General features: G+C 42.1%; 1 protein-coding gene across 4 annotated transcripts in view; it reads right to left on the reverse strand.

The window, feature by feature from the left end:
• DCBLD1 (discoidin, CUB and LCCL domain containing 1) overlaps nt 1-19,054 on the reverse strand; it is a 48,883-nt gene that overhangs the window by 21,682 nt on the left and 8,147 nt on the right. For 2 of the 4 annotated variants that reach the window (XM_074988801.1, XM_074988799.1), the window contains exons 2-6: nt 14,801-15,013; nt 4,893-5,030; nt 4,191-4,242; nt 3,274-3,346; nt 923-1,056 (exon numbers count right to left, since the gene is read on the reverse strand). In XM_074988801.1, coding sequence (XP_074844902.1) covers nt 923-1,056; nt 3,274-3,346; nt 4,191-4,242; nt 4,893-5,030; nt 14,801-15,013 — 610 coding nt within the window. Of the gene's footprint in view, nt 1-922; nt 1,057-3,273; nt 3,347-4,190; nt 4,243-4,892; nt 5,031-14,566; nt 14,603-14,800; nt 15,014-19,054 lie in introns of those variants that run through there. The other 2 variants (XM_074988800.1, XM_074988802.1) reach the window with 2 other exon arrangements.

Here is a 19,054-nt window from a genome sequence, read left to right on the forward strand (position 1 = left end):
GTGGTTTGAGACTTCACCTGCTAAACCCAGGGTTGTGAGCTCAATCCTTGAGAAGGCCATTTAGGGATAGGGGCAAACAGACACCAGGGTGGTGCTTGATCCTGCCAAGAAGGCAGGGGATAGGACTAGATGACCTCAGAAGGTCCCTTCCAGTTCTTGGAGATGTGTATTTCCAATTATTTATTTTTATATATAGAATATTTGCAGGGAAGGAAGACTCCTCTCCCCAGCACAAACACCATGTTTCTGATATTTTTAAATGTAAAAATATTAATCTTCCCAAGTGACACAGACAAGTGCTGGAAGTGCTCACTGCACAGTTAGATATTTTAAAAGGTTTCAGACGTTTTATTTTTGACTGAGCAGGAACATATTTAGGGGCAGCAGATAAACGACAGCTATTGTAATCTTAAATAGTGCTACAAAACACCTTGTGAATGTATTTAATGTTGTCAGTTAACTCTCCCCCACCCACTTCCAAGCACTGCTATTTCGTCACTGTTTTGAGTTTTACCATTGTTTTTTCAGCATGCTATCTAAATGTATGGTCTTGTCTGCAGAATGTCCAACTTGGTGTTTTATAATCAAGTGACTTGTGCAATATGTGAAAGAGAGAGAGACTGGCACCAAGTAAGATGTCTAGTCATTAATGTACAAAGAGCTGAGACACTACATCTCGGTCTACAAAAAATAATGCAATTTTAATTAAAGTATCAGCAAACCAAATGAGATCACGTATTACATTCATCTTCCACAGGTCAACTATCAAATGTTGTGTTAAAACACTTCCAATTTTTTTCTCCCTTCTGGAAGAGGAAGAGCTGCCAGTGTCCCACGTGCTCCCCCTCCCATGGGGTGGGTTAATTGTGCCTTCAGGGTTACTTGCAAATGCAGAATAAAAAGAAACCACTGGGACACTTACTTCAGTGAAAGGATACCATTGGCCAGGATTCCTTCATACTGTCTTATTCCTTTCTGCTGAATCACATTGATCTGGCCACCCAGCTCATCTGCAATAACACCTGCATGTATGGCGGATTTGCATAACAAGGAGGTCTGGAATGCAGAAATCAGAGCTCAAATGGAAGGTTAAATTTGACGAACTACCAATACTTTGAAGCTCAACCCACCCATGCTTTTCTCACAACAAATTACAGATCTTCAAAATCATAAAATGAAGATGAAGATGAAGATTCAGGTGAACATAAAGAAGGAAAGTACAGTCACGTCCTCCCGCCCTCGCCCTCTCCCCACCCCCAGGTTATATTTAAAAACTTTTTCCAAAATCAAGTGCTTATCTTTTAGTTTAAAAACAAAACAAAACAAAAGCAAAAAACTGATTTGCTTGAAGGAAGAGTGGACTCCATGACCTCCTGAGGTGTCTTACAGTGCTGGAATTCCATGAAAGTGCTCCAGAGTCACAGTCTAGCAAACAGTCCTCACACAAATCCTTTCTGAGCAAAAGTCATTCCAAAAAAATACAGTCACTGCTGTTCTTTGGTAAAATTAACGTAACGCTGTGTCACTTATTACCCAGAAGCCAGCCCCACCTATTACTTTGTACAGGTGGAAGAACAGAGGCTTGCCTATATTAGAGAAATTTAGCAAAAAATTCCCATTGCTGATCATGTCAGTTCAGTTTCACCAGCATAACCAACACTAGAAGCTCTACTGCAGAATGGCTGCCACTAGCATTTCAAGGACAATGCCATCTATGTCCACTTTAAGAAGAGTTAGATGGGACTCTACATAAAATACTGGCAGCTGGCCTACCTTACAGCATTAATATATGGAGATATACCTATCACCTAGAACTGGAAGGGACCTTCAGAGCTCAGCAAGTCCAGTCCCCTGCCCTCACAGCAGGACCTATCACCATCCCCAAGACATTTTTTTTTTAAAATTCTACTTGCCCCAGATCCCTAAATGACCTCCTCAAGGACTGAACTCAAAACCCCAGGTTTTAGTAGGCCCAGGCTCAAACCACTGACTTATCCCACCCACACTCATTAGAAGTACATTCATCCCTCACTATATGAGCACAGTTGGTTCCCAACTTTCTGCTGATAGGTGAAAACTCATAAGAGGGACACTAAATTCCCATTAAAATATATGTAAAAGTCTCCAATTGGTTCCTAGGGCTTCTAACTTTGGGAAGGAGTGGCAGCAGGTGGTGCTGCTTTTGAAAGGTGCTTGGGGGCAGAGGAGGGGTTGGGGGTGGGTTAAAGGCTGGGGGCAGTTTGGGGCTGTGAACGGGAGGGAGGGTTAAAATCTGGTGGTGGACAGGCAGTGGGGGTTCAGGCTGCGGCAGTTTAGGTGTGTGGGGCTGGCAGTGGGGGGGTCAGAGCCACGGGGTGCGGGTTAGGCTCATATTAGCTGTGTGTGTGTGTCCCTCATTTAAGCAAGTACTCGTAAATAAAGTACTCATTTACCGAGGAACAAGTGTACAGCTTCCAATGTTGTTGTTACTGGAAAAACTGACCAACTGTTAGCAATGACTGGAACAATCTACAAACTTTCCTTAATGTAGGCAGGGCTGAGTGACATCATGTGATCTGTTGCTTTACATTTCTCCAAGACAGAAAGGCTGAAAAATTAGGGTGGGTCTACATTGCAAAGCTATTTCAAAGTAACAGCTATTATTTCAAAATAACTATCCTAATGTCTACACAACGCTTGGCTTATTTCAAAATTGGTAAACCTAATTCTACAAAGACTATTGCATGTTTTGAAATATGGTCTGTGTAGACAGGGAATAAAGCCTATTTCAAAATAAGCCACAGTGGCTATGTTTACACATATGAAAAACTTTGAAATGCCCATGCTGACGGCCAAATCGAAGAATACTTATGAAGCACTGAAATGAATATTCAGTGCCTCATAAGCATGCTGCCAAAGTGCCGTGCTTTGTTTACATGGGGGTCTTTTTGAAAGGACGCTGCCAACATCCGAATTCCCTTATAGGAATAAGGGGATTTCGATGTTGGCAGGGTCCTTTCAAAGAGGACCCTCATGTAGACAAGCTGCAGGTGAGCAAACTGCGGCACTTTCAAAGTGCTGCAGTTGGCGGCATACTAATGAGGCACTGTATATTCATTTCAGTGCCCCATTAGTATTCTTCGATTTGGCCATTAGTGTGGCCATTTTGATGTTTTTCCTAAGCGCAGACATGGCCAGTGTGTCCAATGGCTCTATTTCAAAATAGCTATTTCAGAATATAGCACCTGCAACTTTTCATCCTTCTTAAACCTGATCTTTCCCCTTGATACTTACATCTCTGTAGCCTTCCACTATATTCCCAGAAATATCACCTGCTATCTCTCTACAACCAGCAGGACAGTATCTGCTGCAGTAGAAAAAGAGAAACCCGTTTAAAACACCAATTGTAATAGCACACACAAGCATGCACACACACAGAGAATGCCAACACACACACACACAAATATTTTAGTAACGTGCTCTAAAAGAGCATGTATTAGCATGTTTTAAAAAGCAAATTTGTTCTCTGATTTGGGTTTATTAGTTGTTTGCATACAGTAGGACCCACAGAGAGCCAAAATAGTAATGACCAAAGAGCATTCTTCCCCCTTTAGTTCTGCTTATTCTGGAAATATTACAATGCAAGACAACTAACATTCCAAACAAATTGGATAAAAGATATCTATGCTCAATGTTGTTCATAAGCACAGTAACAATTGGCTTGTATTTCCATTTCAAATCCTATTGCAAGGATCAATGCATCAAGAAACTAACCTAGAAAAAATTTTCACTGGTTGCCTCGGTGTTTCTAACTTTGAGTATCTTCTAACTTGAAGATACTTAGTACCCTCAATTCCCAATGAAATTTCAGGGCTCTCAGCACCTACAAAGATTAAGTTTGTGTTTTTAGATTTCCATGGTACTAGTCAGATATGCCATAGTTTAAGACAATTCGAACACTACGGCAGCATCTCCTTGTTTGGTCTGGCAAGTGATGCCTTTCGTGGGGAGATGACTCTTCTGATACTCACAGATAAGCCATAGATAATTACAGCATTATACTGAAAGGAATTAACTTCTTGAGAAAATACGCTCCAAAGTTTTAGGCTTTTAATCATGTTATAAGCAGCAAACAAGATACTTTATCCAGATACAAGAATGAGTAGGTCAAACAAGACAACTGCAGTGCGTAGCATTTCACTTGTGTTTACCTGTACTCGTTCTTCACATGATGGTTTGCTTTCTCCAAACATGTGATTAGATCTGTTAAAAATATGAACAACTAGTCATTGCTGACTTCAGAGCATGAAAGTGTAGAGGAAACTTGAATAAACATAAAAATATATTTTTACAAGTCTCCAGACATTAGTAATACATTTACATCTTTCCTGCGGTTTCATTCCAGCTAATAAAAACCACCTATAATAACCTCACACCTTCCCCCACCTTCCCCTTGACCTTACAATAAACTAGATTTTCTGCTACCATTAAAAGTAAACTGCACAATGAGACTATCACCTTATCAGTCATTAGTTTGAAATATTAGTCTTCAGCAACCTGTTACACTGTTACCATGCGGTAAATTTCGGAGCCCAAGCCCCCTTTCAGTGGGACTTTAATGAGAGTGTGCTCATTTTCTGCTCAGATGAGCCCTATCCTGCAAGCAGTTAGGTAGGACTTGAAATAGCTGCTATCTGTGCATGCACTGCCGTGACCGTCTCTTGTGTACACTGTGGTTTTTTTTTGTTCTTAAATGGAAATTATGATTAAAAGTAGATAATTTCCCTGCTAAAACCCAGTCTCTGGGCGTCCGGTAGTATGAAATAGTAACAGAATGTTCATCTGTACCCTCTAGTTCTCTCTCTCTCTCTCTCAGATTCCTAAGTGCATTTTCATTTTGGTCAGTACTATACCTGGATGATCACTACTGGCATACGATAACAGAAAGCCCCGTCCAGATACATGGGACCCACTTGCAAAGTGAATAGTTGCTTCATTTGTATCCAAGATGATTTCTTTGGGAATGGGCATCATATTGCCACAGTATCGTCCTAAACAAAGAAAGGAAAAAAATTTCAAAAGCTTTAGATGATTTAGATAAGAGGGGATCTGCAGTCCTCGATAAATATGGAACTTCACAATAAACCCATCCCCTTGCAGTACGATTACAAATCCTTACTTCAGAGGGTTGGATTTAATCCTCTGTGAGCCTGACCTCTGAAGTTACTGAAACACAAAACGGCCAGAATCCAACCCTGTAAGCACTGCGACAAACTTTGGCTCTTATATTTCTCATCATTTCAACTTCAAAGTGGATGACTGGTGCTCTTTAGCCTTTGATGTATAAATGTTTTTACCTGGCAATAGCCCCATTAGGGAAAAGAGTGAAATATTTAAAGGCAATCCAAGGCATTTGTGTAGAGTCTGCAAGATAACCTATCTAGATACACACACTAGGTGACTTTAGCTTCACCTGCAACTAAAAGGATAAGACCACAAAAACCACACACATTCTTTAAAGCAAACACATAGCACCAGTGGTACAGTGAAACATGCCAGAACGACTTGAAGTATCAAATACTCAGAAACAAACCATTTTTATACCATTCTCTCAGTTCTAAAAGACTCTCTAAACAAGAAAGCCTTGAAGACATTTTTGAAGTAGACAATTCCAAGTTTATTTTATGATCTTTAAACGTACAGGGTAGCCTTCATACTCCCATCGGAGAAGACACGAGTTTTACTAACTACCATATCCCAGGACATAGGCTAGAACAGTACTTCTCCGTGACAGAGGCCAACCCAGAATTATTGGCAGCTATGCTATTTTCAAGAGGCACCACCGCCTTTCTCACCAAAAAAATTTCTTTTGACTGATATGTTGCCTGCTGGGTTTTTTTCCCTACTGAAACCTCACCAAGAATCAGCTCAGTCTCTGGCTTCTCTTCCACCAGAGATGGCTCCTTAACAAGGAGACAGTTTAGACCTGGGATGAACAGTCCCAAACATGTGGGCCGCACAAGTGGCCATCCTTCACTTCAGTGGGCCACAGAAGCCTACGGCTCACTGGGGCTCTGCCTGCTTCCCCTTCCCCAAGTGCCTCTCCTACACTAGGGCACCGGAGCTCCACACTAACCAGCTCCTCCCCTTCTTTCCCAGCACTTTCAGAGTACTGGAATCACCCAATTTGAGTTCTGTCCCTGCTCCACCTGCTCCCTTTCAGAGCCAGAACACCACGAACAGCTGATTTGGTGAGTGAACTCACTCCACCTCACCACAGCTCCCGCCACTCCAGTGAGTATGTGTGGGGGGACCCCTGCTGCTAAACTGCTCCAGCCCCTACCCTGCCCCCACCCAGTAATCCCTGAGGCTACATCCCTTGTTGGGAGGGGTGCAATGGGAGCAGAAAGGTCAGGGTGGTGGCAGGAAGGGGTGGGACTGAGGCATGAGTACAGACAATCACCCATGGGCCAATGGAAGTCCTGGGATGGATTGCAAAAATGCTCCAGCCAGAGCTGGCCTGTGGGCCAGGAGTTTGAAACACATGGTCTACACGTATCTCAGATACACAGTCGGTCACACCCCACTCTCTCTCTCCCCCATCAAACACAGGCACTGAAATGCTCTCTGATCAACTGTATCTGGTAATACTGAATACAAGAGTACGAGGAAGAGAAGGCAAAGAAAGTTTTCTGCAGTCTGGTTTCCAGCCAATGGGAGATGTGGAGTCAGTACTGAGCAGAGTGGGGGCAGCACACAGAATGCCAAGGTGCACATCCACCAGGAGTGGCAGGGACAGGCTGATGCTTGCATGAAGTGACCTGAGGTGAGTGCCCTCCACCCCACCCCCGATACAACACCCCCAAACCCCTCTCATGCCCCAAGCCCTCTCCTGCACCCAAACTCTCTCCCTTTCAGTTAACCAGAGGTTTTCCACTTACCAGCACCCCCAGGTTCCCCCACACGTGCAACAAAAACACTTATATGTTATTTAAAAATTCTGTGAAGTAAACTTCATACAAGCAGTGCCCACAGAGAGCCCCACTGAGTTAAGGGTCTGCTCACAGAGGACTCATTACAAGAGCATGGCCTTCTTCTTAATTCCTGGCTATTTTAGTTTGTTATTCTCTATGATTAAGCATGTCTTCTGTTTCCAAGCTATGCCTTCCAAAAAGAGGAGATGTCTTGTTTCTCTGGTGGACAGCATGTTTCTATTTAAAGGAATTGCAGACAAAGAGCAGCAGTTTTAGTCAAACTGAAGTCAGACTAGGTTGGTCATCTGATGATTAATAAATCCCTTTACACATGATCTGAGCCCAAACGATTAGCTACAAGAGCAATACTTGGTTTGGAGGCTTCATCTGGTGAAGGCTGACTGTCAGTATCTTTGCAAAGCAGTGAGCCTGAGGTACTTAGAACTGCTTTAGGTCCCCTAGATCTACGTATATTACAGGGATTGTAGAGAGCAATCTGCAACAACTGAATAGGAAGGACTTGAGAGAAGTGGCGTATTAAATTATGAGGACAACATTTATATTTTGTTCACTGCTGACCAACATTCTGAAAGTAATTTCAGAGAAGGATTTATTGACTTCTTTGGCACAGGTCCAGATTACAGAGGACTAGGACTTATTTTAAAACTTCATTAAGCTTCTTTTAATGTTCAGCCATTTAAAAAGTGAGACTAGAAATATCTAAGTACAGTGGCTTCATAAACAGTTTTATTTAACTTCAAGAAAGCACTGAGGCTAAAGAGTATTAAAACATCAGTTTTGTAATGGAATTGAAAAGCAGGGGTGAGCAGTTCACAACAAGCCACTTTCCAACTGTATTTACTTTCCAAGAAAAGAACTATTAAAACAAAAAATTATCTATGTTCATCTACAGCATCTGTGACATGCCGCTAACTTAAACAACAAAAAACCTGAATGCAAATAATATTTAACTCCTAGAGTCACAGACAAGGGGAAACAGGGGGAAAAAAAAATCAAGTAGCAAATCCTCATGCTCGCTCAAATTTTTTTTTTTTTTTTTTTTTTAATAGAACAGTGGTTTCCTTTAGCCAATGGGACAGCAGTAATTCAAAAATGAACTGATGCATTTCCCTGCTTTATTACATTTGTCCCAAAAAAGATCATCACGAGTATGAATCACAATTCTCTCTCTCTCTCTCTCTCTCTCACACACACACACCCTCTCTCTTTTGATAGGACAAGTTACTGTTTTCATCACTGGGAAATGTAGTTTAACTGAGGAGAAAGTCACCTGGAAACCTTATATGTGTTTGATAAGATACTTTCTTTCTGCTTTATTCCCTACACCAGTGGTTCCCAAATTCGGCATCACCCCCCCTTCTGATTTTTGAGAAAACCTCAATCCTGCACCTCTTCTTTATCATCATCATCATCCATCCCCACTTTTAAACAAATAAACAAAAAACAAACATTTTTAATTAACAACATTAAGTACAAACAGTTTTTCTTGGCCTCTTGGAGGTGCTTGGTGTAGCCCAGTTGGCCATCTGCCAGAGCTGCCCGCACCAGCTGCCTGCCTGCCTGAGACCTGCACTGCCAGAGCCATCCACCAGCCGCCAGCCCAAGCTCTGCGAGTCAGCCAGCTGGTCAAGCCCCGCAAGCAGCCCACCTAAACCTCTCCCCTCCCACAAAGCCAGGCACCACCAGCCTCCTGCCCTTACCTCATCCCCTTCCCCTCAAAGCCGGGCACCCCCAGCCCTCCATCTAACCCCTCCTCCTCGTCCTCTCCCCTCAACCCACTCACTCACCTTTGCAGGAGGCAGCTAGCTCCACATGGGGCTTCGCCGGTTGCCTGCTTTTTACAGTGGCTGCACCGGGTCATCCACGTAAAATGGCAAGAGCTGAGAGCCGGAAGCAAAGGCCAGCTCTTTCTTCAGGTGGAGGGGAATGATGGAGGGCACCAGGTCGCATCATGCCCCCCCCACCCGAGTTTCTGCACACACCCCTACCCCCCCAGTTTGGGAAAATATGCTGTACACTAAATACCTGTCTGTGCTTTCAATCTGTTGACAAGCCAGGTAATTGCATAATCAGCAGATTAGACTATTTCTTCTAAAACTTCCCTCTGGGACACATCACCTTCTTATTGTGTACATCATGAAAACAAAGTAGCTTTGTTCATCAAAACTGTGGAGCACATTTTATACTAGTGGTTCTCAGCTTATTTTCCTCTCTGGCGCACATACAGGGCCTAGAATGCGTCATAGGTGTTGTATCCAGTGCTACCCATATGGCCCCAAGAATGTGACATGGGCCATAGCTCTGTGCTGTCTGGGTTGCAAGTGGCCTGTATATGGTTTTATGCTTTCAGACTTCATAAGTTGGCATTGTTAGTACGTACCAAAGGTTGCAAAGTTTCTATTTTAAATATTTAACAGTGACATATACAGTGATTTTTATAACATCGGTTTAAAAATTACTCATATTAAATGTGTTTTCACTGCTTAATCACTGAGTATTACTCATGGAAAAAGTGAAACACACTGAATCTGACATCTCATATTGTTGGAAGGAAAGAATCCTCTTCTAGGGGTAGAAATATTTGACAGAAAGGTTGGAGACAAGAGACCTGGACTCAGAAGCAGGTGAGATTTCATTTAAATCTAAGTAAGCGTAACAACATCCTGTGTTCTTGGAGAAGTAGGTGCCTTACTTTCAAATCCACTTAAGTGACTTAGCACTGCAGCTCAAGTAATCTCAAATGTCAGGCAGACTTATGATATTTTTAGGTCTACTTAATTATTTTTCACATAGGGTGCGTCTACACTTGCATTCCTCTTTCGAAAGAGGTATACAAATGAGGTAAACTGAAAATGCAAAGGAGAAGTTTGCATGTTTGACACCTCATTTGCATATTCTAATTTCAAAAGAGCATCTTTCGAAAGCTCTTTCGAAATTAAAACATGCAAATGAGGTGCCAAACATGCAAATTCATACCTCACTTGCATTTTCAATTTACCTCATTTGCATACCTCTTTCGAAAGAGGAATGCAACTGTATATGCACCCATATGGAATTGGCAGTGCCAAACTTTTCAACATTTTCTATGTGAGTTTAAAGCACAGAAACCTCACCAACTTTTGTAGAACATATTGAATTAGTCTCTACTTCTATCTTGTCCTGCATCTTGTCTGCAATAGTGGCCACTATCAGAGGACTGGGGGGGAAGATATAAGAACCCCATGACAGACAGACGACTCTGAAGAACACTGGTGCTCCTACCTTACTTAGGAGCATCAGAAAAATCTAATACTGCCAACCACAATGACTCAAAAAACAGGAAGGAGGCATCCCACCCCCACCCGCAAAAATGATGAGATTGTCTTTAAAAATCTTGAAACTAAAGATCAGGAACGCACACCATTACATTCTGAGTTTGTTTTATTTGCTCTTGTCTTCCCTCTGAACTGCTCAGCTTCCTGCATTTCTTCCCAATGGGACCACCCATCCCATTTCTGTTGTGACAGCTCCATATTTTGGGTGCCAGGAAGACATCCCCATTTATTTTCAAAATGGGGCCAACTGCCCTGTATTTGCAGGTGGAGCACCTGCCGCCTGGTTCCCTGCTCCCTATGGAAGCTGGACCTGTGTTGCTGCCCCTGGCTCCCCTGGGGGGAGCTGGCAGCTTGACTGTCATGGCTGCCGCCTGGCTCTCAGCTCCTCAAGCCATGGGGAGCCAGAAGCAGACTTGCATGGCTGCTACCTGGTTCCCAGCTCCCCACTCTTCAGTGGAGCTGGAACGAGCCACCCCTTCCCTCCCCCACATATCTCCCTGTCCTACATCCTTTCCCCTCCCCACACATCTCCCCCTGTCCCATAACCATAGTAGTGCTAGCTAGGGTAATGAAAAAAAACAAAACAAATTGAAATAATTATATTTCCCATGACTGCAGGAGCCCAGGCTTTAAGAAAACACCAATTATGTGTCTCACGATAAAATTAGGAGTTGGGAACACAAAGCCATGGCAAATCAAGAAAGAGATCACTAATAATTACAAAGCCATTAAGCTCCTCTCCTCTGCAACTGCCTTTTTATTATGTGTTTGTACACAGATTAGGATCTTTGGTTTTATCACTAAAGCTATATCTAGACTAGAGGGATTTAACAGCAAAACTGTTTTGTTGACAAAACCCACAGAGCATCCAGATTCCCAAGCGTGTTCTGTCTACAGTCAGTCAGCAGAATGTAGCACATTTGTTGACAGCTGTACCCTGCTTGCCATGAGAAGAACACCTCTTTCAACAGAGGTCTGTCAACAAAAAGCTGGCCTGGATGTTCTGGGGGGCTTTCCGTCGACAAAAAGGGCTTCTGGGACACCAGGCAACCCTGTCTGCTGTGCTTCTGGTTGGCTGTTTTGCAGACACAGCAGTCTGGCCGCTCTCTTTCAACTGAAGCTGTATCAGAAGATTATTTCTGACATAAACTTCTGTCGACAAATCCCCTTTGTTTAAATGTAGCCAAAGCAAATAAATAATATTAACATGACCACCTGCATAGGATACAGTCTCCAATTACTATTTCTCAAATACAGTGTTGTTTCAGACATTTCCCCTCTAACACTTTTTTCTCAAATTTCCATTAAAACTACTTCACCTTGAAATGCAAAGCAAGCACACAAAATTTCAGTATTCAATATGAAAGCCTTAAAATGTTAAATACAAGTTCAGAATGAAAACCCAAATAAAAGCTTAAGCTACAGACTACTATTTCTGCTGTAAAATTTTAGCAGAATAACTTGGTTCTGTCCAAAAAAAAAAATGGTGGGGGAAAAAAAAAGCAAAGTTGGAAGTTACTTCTACATATTAGATAGAAAGTTGGTGCTGCACCTGCAATCCCTTGTATCATTTGAAAATAAGGGTATTTTGAGCCGCATATTTTATATTAATGGAAATATTCTGAATCAAGCACATAGGAAAAGTGTTTTGCTTTTATTCCAAGGGGTTGTCTGGATACAGAAGTTGCCCCAGTTTAAGCATCAGTGTGATTTTTTTAGTCCTGGGGAAAATTTTGATGTAGCATTTGGAGCCATAGTAAAATTGCAGAATTGTCTCAGGACTGAGTTTTGTACTAATTTAGCTAGCCAGGAGCACCACACTATACTTGCATTCATAAATTTACTGATGGAAGCTACAAGGTACAAATTGATTTCAAAGTATCCACTTTAAAATGGGCTTAGCCCCTTTATTCCTTCCTATGTGCCTTTTAAAAGCACAAATGAGAAGATAAGCATTAAAAACCCCAACTAACCACACAAGCACACCCAATATTCAAAGGTTTTTTCCATGAGCTTTGCACACTGTAAACAGCAAACATGCTTACTCAGGTATGAGTGAAATCTGCTAACTGTGCAGCTGGTTTCTGGGACTATAAATTATAGGAGTAATTGTATAATTAAACAAAGGATATGGGACTATTTAAAGTTACTGCATGGTTTCCTCAAAACATATTTTTAAGTGGGGGGGAGGGGAAGGGCAGTTACAAAGGAGAAGTCAGAACTTCATCCAGTACTTAAATCTCATTCTCAACTCTAAAATGGGCAGGTTTTTTTCCCTCTTTTTCTTATTAGAAATCTTTTTATAAGTCACGATTACACCACAAGAAAAACGATCCAGTAATGCAATAATCAAATGGCTGGATGTATGTTACTTTACTAGAAATTATGTTACAAGGGATTTTTAATTTTTTAAAGTGTTGGATAAAGGAGGAAAAATTACGCAGATTTGTTTAAAAAAAAAAAAAAAAGGCAGAGGACAATACTTAGGTAAGTGGAGTCTGGAGTTCCTTTTTCAGGAACAGACTGGGGCCACTCATGCCCCCTGCTCTATTATAGCCTACTTTTACCTCATGTGAGGAGAGTGTGATGGGGTCCCAACGTGGTTCAGGATTATGTGGAAATGATTAAGGAAGCAACGATGACTTGCCATGTAGGATTTGTTGCTGGGTACTCACAGATACTTTAAATGAATAAAATTGCAGAAATAACCTGACCAACCCTTGCCACAATCACCTAATGAACATTTTCACACAGTCTTTGCAAATATGCAAGTGTTGGATATGAACATATCGCTCTTTGCACTTTGTGAAGACTTATTTTAAAATATAAATTTATCCATGAAGGGTGATAATTATCTTCATCTCCGTTTGCCAGAGCTCACTTGGTGTTCCTGCACCAGAGGAATTATAGGTCTGTTGTCATCCTTTGCCATCAAGACTCTTGCGGAACTATAACTCCAGAGATTCACAGTCTTCAATGAGACAAGTGTCATGCTAGCCAGCGAACACTGCAAGTAAAAATGTATCTAACTCTTTCCTTTCTCTCTGCTCCAGGGGTTTTCAGTCTTCTTTCATCTGCAGACCTTTGAAAGTTTTTGAACAGAATGGAGATTTTTTTTTTTTTTTGGAAATCTTAGTCTGTAGGGTCCAAGGTAGAAAACCACAGGTATATTCTGACCCATCAGTAAGTGCCTATGTTGCAGACACAAGTGAGGAAAGGTTACAGGTTTCAACCAACTATCTTTGTAAAATTTTATCTCATAACTCAAGAACTTTTGTGTGTTTTAGTTACGCTCACCTGTCTTCCAGTATAAAAGCAATGAATTTTGTGAGTGGTCACACTGAAACAAAAAGGTAATTTACAACAGGCGGAAAGGTCAACTACAGTTTTGCAAAGCTGTTGGGGAAGGCATGAGGTATTCCCAGAAAGGATCCTAGCTCCTTTGAATAAGCAGCTTTAACACATCTATTCAGGATACAGAGCAACGAGATATTGCAAGACTTGCTTTCAGCCTCACTTGCTGTCCAGTTATTACACCCCTAAATGAAAGTTAGCCCAGCATTTGCCATATCTGCTTTCACGCAAGTTTGGGTCCTAAAATTTGTGTGTTAGCAAAATCTATCGTTAATTAAGGTTTATTTGAATGCTAGCTTTGTTCTCTAGTCCAGTCTTTCCTTCCTAAATCCCTTCCCACTCTCAGGATCCTGTGCGCTCCATCTCTTTGCTTCAGGCTTTCCATTGCCACAATGCAGTGAATATTTACCCTCTCCCCTTAACCCCCATTTCAACCACAGGCATTAGGACTTTTGAGACTTACTGCAGGTGGATCAGTTATAATGGGGAGCTTAACTCTATCAAAGCATATACCTGCGGTGGCCAACCAGGTAGGAACTAGGAGTCATGGATAGAGGGCAAAGAGCCACGTATTATATATTTATTTTTAATCCATCCATAGATATGTATCCAGACACTATCTATAGATGGATAAAAATAAATAGAATATATGGCTCAGTGCCCTCTCCCTCCCCCAGAGCCAGGCACCCCCAGTTGCCCCCTATAATCCAATCCCCCACCCCTCCCAGAGCCAGGCACCCCGGCCTCTCCCAACTCTAACTTGATGCTGATATCTCACCAGAATCGCTGTCATGCACTTCTCCCACCAAGCAATGGGGTGTATGTGCAGAGCGGTGGTGAGCAGTCCTGGCATGAGGCTCCAAGGAAGAGCCACGTTTAATGGCTCAAAAAGCCGCAGGTTGGCCACCCGTGGTGTATACTCACATTAGCTGTGCAGTTTTATAGTATGCACTGGCAGGCATCATTTCCATGTTTCTTAGTGTAACACAGTAGATGAGAGCCCCAAAACTTTACACACGCAAAAACAGAATACTGTAATATGCTGCAAGATTCTCTGATAAGGAGACAAGATAAGCAATTCTCATACTTTTCCTCAGATAACAATTAAAACTCAAAATCTTTAAATGATTTACAATCTTACCTATTTTTCTTACGTACCATGTAATGCTGTAGAACTGAGGATCGCAAGATAGTTTGAGTCACATTTCTGGGATTCAATATCCAAATCTCCAATTTTTAAGATCAGTCGTTTTCCCTGAGGTACTTGAATTTTCTTTACACAAACAGTGTAGTTGGGGTAAGTCCCAGGATAGTTTTTGGATGCCAGAGTGCCACTGTCTTGATACACCACCATGTGCCCACATCCATTCCCTGTTTAGAACAGAAGGGGTAAGAGAGAAAGAAAGAAGAAACAACACATATATAAATTATCAATAGTCATCCATCAATTTCATTTTGTATTACTCCTCAGATTTGTCATCTGTATATAGAAGATATCATTATACATTTAAAACTGATGGGAGCCACAGCATCTTTTTAAAACAATATGGCTATTGCTACACTTCCGGGGCTAAACACGGAGCTATTTCAAGAGCTGTATTCCTTTCCCGCTACCTGTTGTCATGAGAGTTCGAAATAAGGTAACTCAGAATATCTTGTGCAAATGGCGTGGCTGGCGACCCTCCTGCAATCCCTCCACTGGTCACTTCTGGCTTATAGAGAGGAGATGCCATATTCCTCACAGCATCTTGTCCACAGGGCCAAATGAGGAAGCTGGGGATATGGGAGGGACAAAGCTGGGCATATGGGAGTACTGGAGAATTGGCTGGAGTGGGGTCAGACTGGGGTGGGGGCTGAACGGAAGGTGTGCAGAGCCACATGGGGACGGAGCCTGCCGGGCTGCACAGGTGTAGGACTTTAGGGCCACATGGGGAGAGGGGCACATGTGCCTGACTGAATGGGAGAGGCTAGCGGTCAGCCAGGATCTGTATGGTGGAGGCTCCCAATCGCTCTCCCCAGTCCCAAACCTGTTGCACACTTCTTTCACCTGCACCTAACAATCATCCAGGTGCCTTCCAGCAATTATGTCTGTCTCCCTCAGCTCCTTTGTCACCCCATCTCTCCCAATAACTTTGCACTGGTTCCAAGGAGGGGCTGGAAATGCATTTCTGTACTGTAGTTTAAACGAATTATTACTCAGAAGTTCTGCATTAATATACCTAGTATGGAACCTTTTTGTCAGAACATTTTCTGATCATTTTGTGTCTTTAATCTTATAGATGTGCTTGCTTACAAGTATTTTGACATAAATGAGCAAAATAATGAAAATTGGTGTGATTATATTGAAAAAAAATATCCATGAACTTGTAATGCACAATCTGCCCAACGACAGGCAACTTTTAGGAATCCACCTTTAAAGTTTCAACAGTAGTGTGGCTTCAACCTCCTTCACAAAATCCTGCGGCAATCACCGATAAAAGAATAGTTTCAAAGCCAATACTATTTTAATGTTTCTAACTAAAGAGTGAGAATACAGTCAAGTAGAATATTCATAAATAAGAGTACCAGGAAGTAAGTGATCAACAACCTCTAAATTATTACAACATCTCAGAACTTCTTTTAAAAGAGGACCAGCTACTTTGCAATATACTAAACTCCGAAAGGAAAAATAAATTGCTTGTAATCTAGTTTCTTTGAATTGTATCTACACATATTTGACTATAAGATTCTCAGGAAACATTTTAACCCACATGTTCCAACAGTTCCTCGGAGCAATCATTTTGCTGCCAAAGCAAAGAATAGGCAAGAGCTTGGTGGAGGAGGAGAAACAAAGGAGCACTGTAGTGTACTGTTTTTGTCAGCTCAAACTATTTACTTAGGGGCATAAAAAGAAAGAAATACGAGAAGGCAGTCAAAAAATATCCAACAACCACCACCCTAGACACCGTGGTCTTCAGCCAGTTCTGATGCAGTAGCCACTACACTAGCTACTGCCATAGTGATCTAGCCACATTCTTCTGAAAATATATTTATTGTTCAGGCTGACTAGCCACACTCAACCAGCCAAACAACCACAAGTGGATAGAGGCTAGCATATTGGACACACCAGCACTAAAAGGTACTTTTACTCTTTTTCAAGCAGTAAGAAGAAAGCAACAAAATTATCTTAAACTACTTCCACCATACAAGTATAATAAATCACCAATTTTTACCTCCTATCTAGCTGAAACAGCTTTTCAGACCAATCTGAAGTTTATTTAAATAAACCCAGTGTAGTACCATATATTCAGATTTCAGGTAATTGTTACACACCTAGCTTTCTTTTCTATTCCCTTGCACAAACAGAGCTCAGCAGGTGTCCCGTTTAGGTCAGGAGGTGTCCCAATTAGAACATCTTCTGATGGACCATATATGAAATTGCCAAGGTAAATTTGGCCACTATTACCACGTAGCCACTGTCCATCACTTGTAAGCTCTCTGTTCGGTTAAAAAAAAAGTGCTCTGTATTCCTAAAATGCCCTTGATGCTCCCCATGGATTATTTTAAAGTTAAAAACAGTTTTAAGAATCCTCTCTAAACCTACGCACACAAAAGTCTCAATTCCTCCACAGTGACCTAAACAATGTTGTTTTTGTCAGCTTGCCGTGGACATCTGCAGAGCTTTCACCATGCCAAAAATCCTCTCTCCTATGCAGGAGCCTGGGGCTAGAGGTAAAAACTCCATGGATAAAGCTCTCACTTACTTAGAAATTGCTGCTACTAAAACTTAATTTAAAACAGTAATATTTTAAAGGATTAAACTGTCCCACTTCTAGGAAATTACACTTCTCTCAAATGGAAAGGATAGAGAACAGGAGGTTAACTTTACACATGGTGTTAAGATCTGCAGTTTTAAGAAACATCATGATAAGCATGATTCATCTTATTTACACTGGCTACGACTACACTTGGGGAAAAAAACTTCGAAATGGCCATGCTAAATGGCCAAATCGGAGAATACTAAGGAGGGGCCGAAACGAATATTTCAGCACCTCATTAGCATGCTGTCGGCCACAGCTTCGCTCACGCACAGCTCGTCTACACGGGTGTCCTTTTCAAAAGGACCCCGCAAACATAGAAATCTCCTTATTCCTATCAGATTGAGAAGTCTGCAGGATCCTTTTGAAAAGGACCCCCACGTAGATGAGCTGCGCATGAGCGAAACGCAGCCCTTTCAAAGCGCCATGGCTGGCAGCATGCTAATGAGGCACTGAATGTTCATTTCTGTGCCTCTTTAGTAGTCTCCAATTCGGCCATTACCATGGCCATTTTGAAGTTTTTCCCAAGTGTAGATTCAGACACGAAGTCAGAGTCCAATTTGAAGTACCAACAATAGGACAATGGGATTTTGTACCCATAACAGATTGGGGGGGTGGGGAGATAATCCTTAGGCAAAAACTATATGCACCGGAAGTGTCACTTCCACAAACACATGCTCATGACAAGCTTTACTTGCAGGCCTCCTCCTGCCTACTTAGAAAGGGGAGAATACCATCAGTGACACTATCGTCAGCTGGCCAGCTTCCTTTGTGCAAGGAAATCGAGAGGAGAAAATTCAGCTCACAGCATGCTACCAGGGAAAAGTGGGCCAGCAGAGTAGGAACTGTCCATACAGACAACTCTGATCCCCTGTGAATCATTCAACTGTGAGTAAGAGTCCTCATCCCAAGCCTCGACATGTTTTCAGGTAAGACATACACAGAACACTTTGAGGGTCACCTCTAATTTTCCCTGCCCTTCGTCCTTGGAATACTCACAGGTCGGCCTTTGCTCTTCCAAGTCACCATCTAGGCCGACGTTATCTATAAAAGAAAAACACTATGGCTATGTCTACATCAGGAGAATTTTCTCAACAAAACTCACACAGCATCTACACTCAAAAGGGGCACGTCTACACTGAGCTGTTCTCCAGGTCATAAGGAGCTGGAGACAGAAGGGGCTTTTGCCAGCAGAGGCACATCCTCACAGCCTCTTTACTGCCGGTAGCCCCTTCTGTCGAGAGTGACATTTGGCACAGCTATGCTAATTAGCTGCATGATTATGATAATGAGCATCCATTTGCAATTGTGAGACTGCTCATTAGCATAGAGCTGCCAGGAGACCAGCTCTGTGTAGATATGCCCCATGTGTTTTGTTGACAGAAAAGCTGTGTAGGGGCTTTAGTCAGACAGAAAAGCTCCAGGGGCTTCGGTCAACAGAGTGGATCAAAAGATCAGCCCACTCTTAGGTGCAGATGCCACCTGTTGACAGCAGTTTTATTGGAACTTCTCTTCTGACAGACACTTCTAGTGTAGGCACAGCCTAAGGGAAAAGCGGGGGGTTATTTTTTTTTTTTTTTTAACGTGTCTCCAGGACTAGAAGTTACAGACAAAT

This window comes from Carettochelys insculpta, chromosome 3 (assembly GCF_033958435.1).
Source record: "Carettochelys insculpta isolate YL-2023 chromosome 3, ASM3395843v1, whole genome shotgun sequence".
NCBI classification, from domain to species: Eukaryota; Metazoa; Chordata; order Testudines; family Carettochelyidae; genus Carettochelys; species Carettochelys insculpta.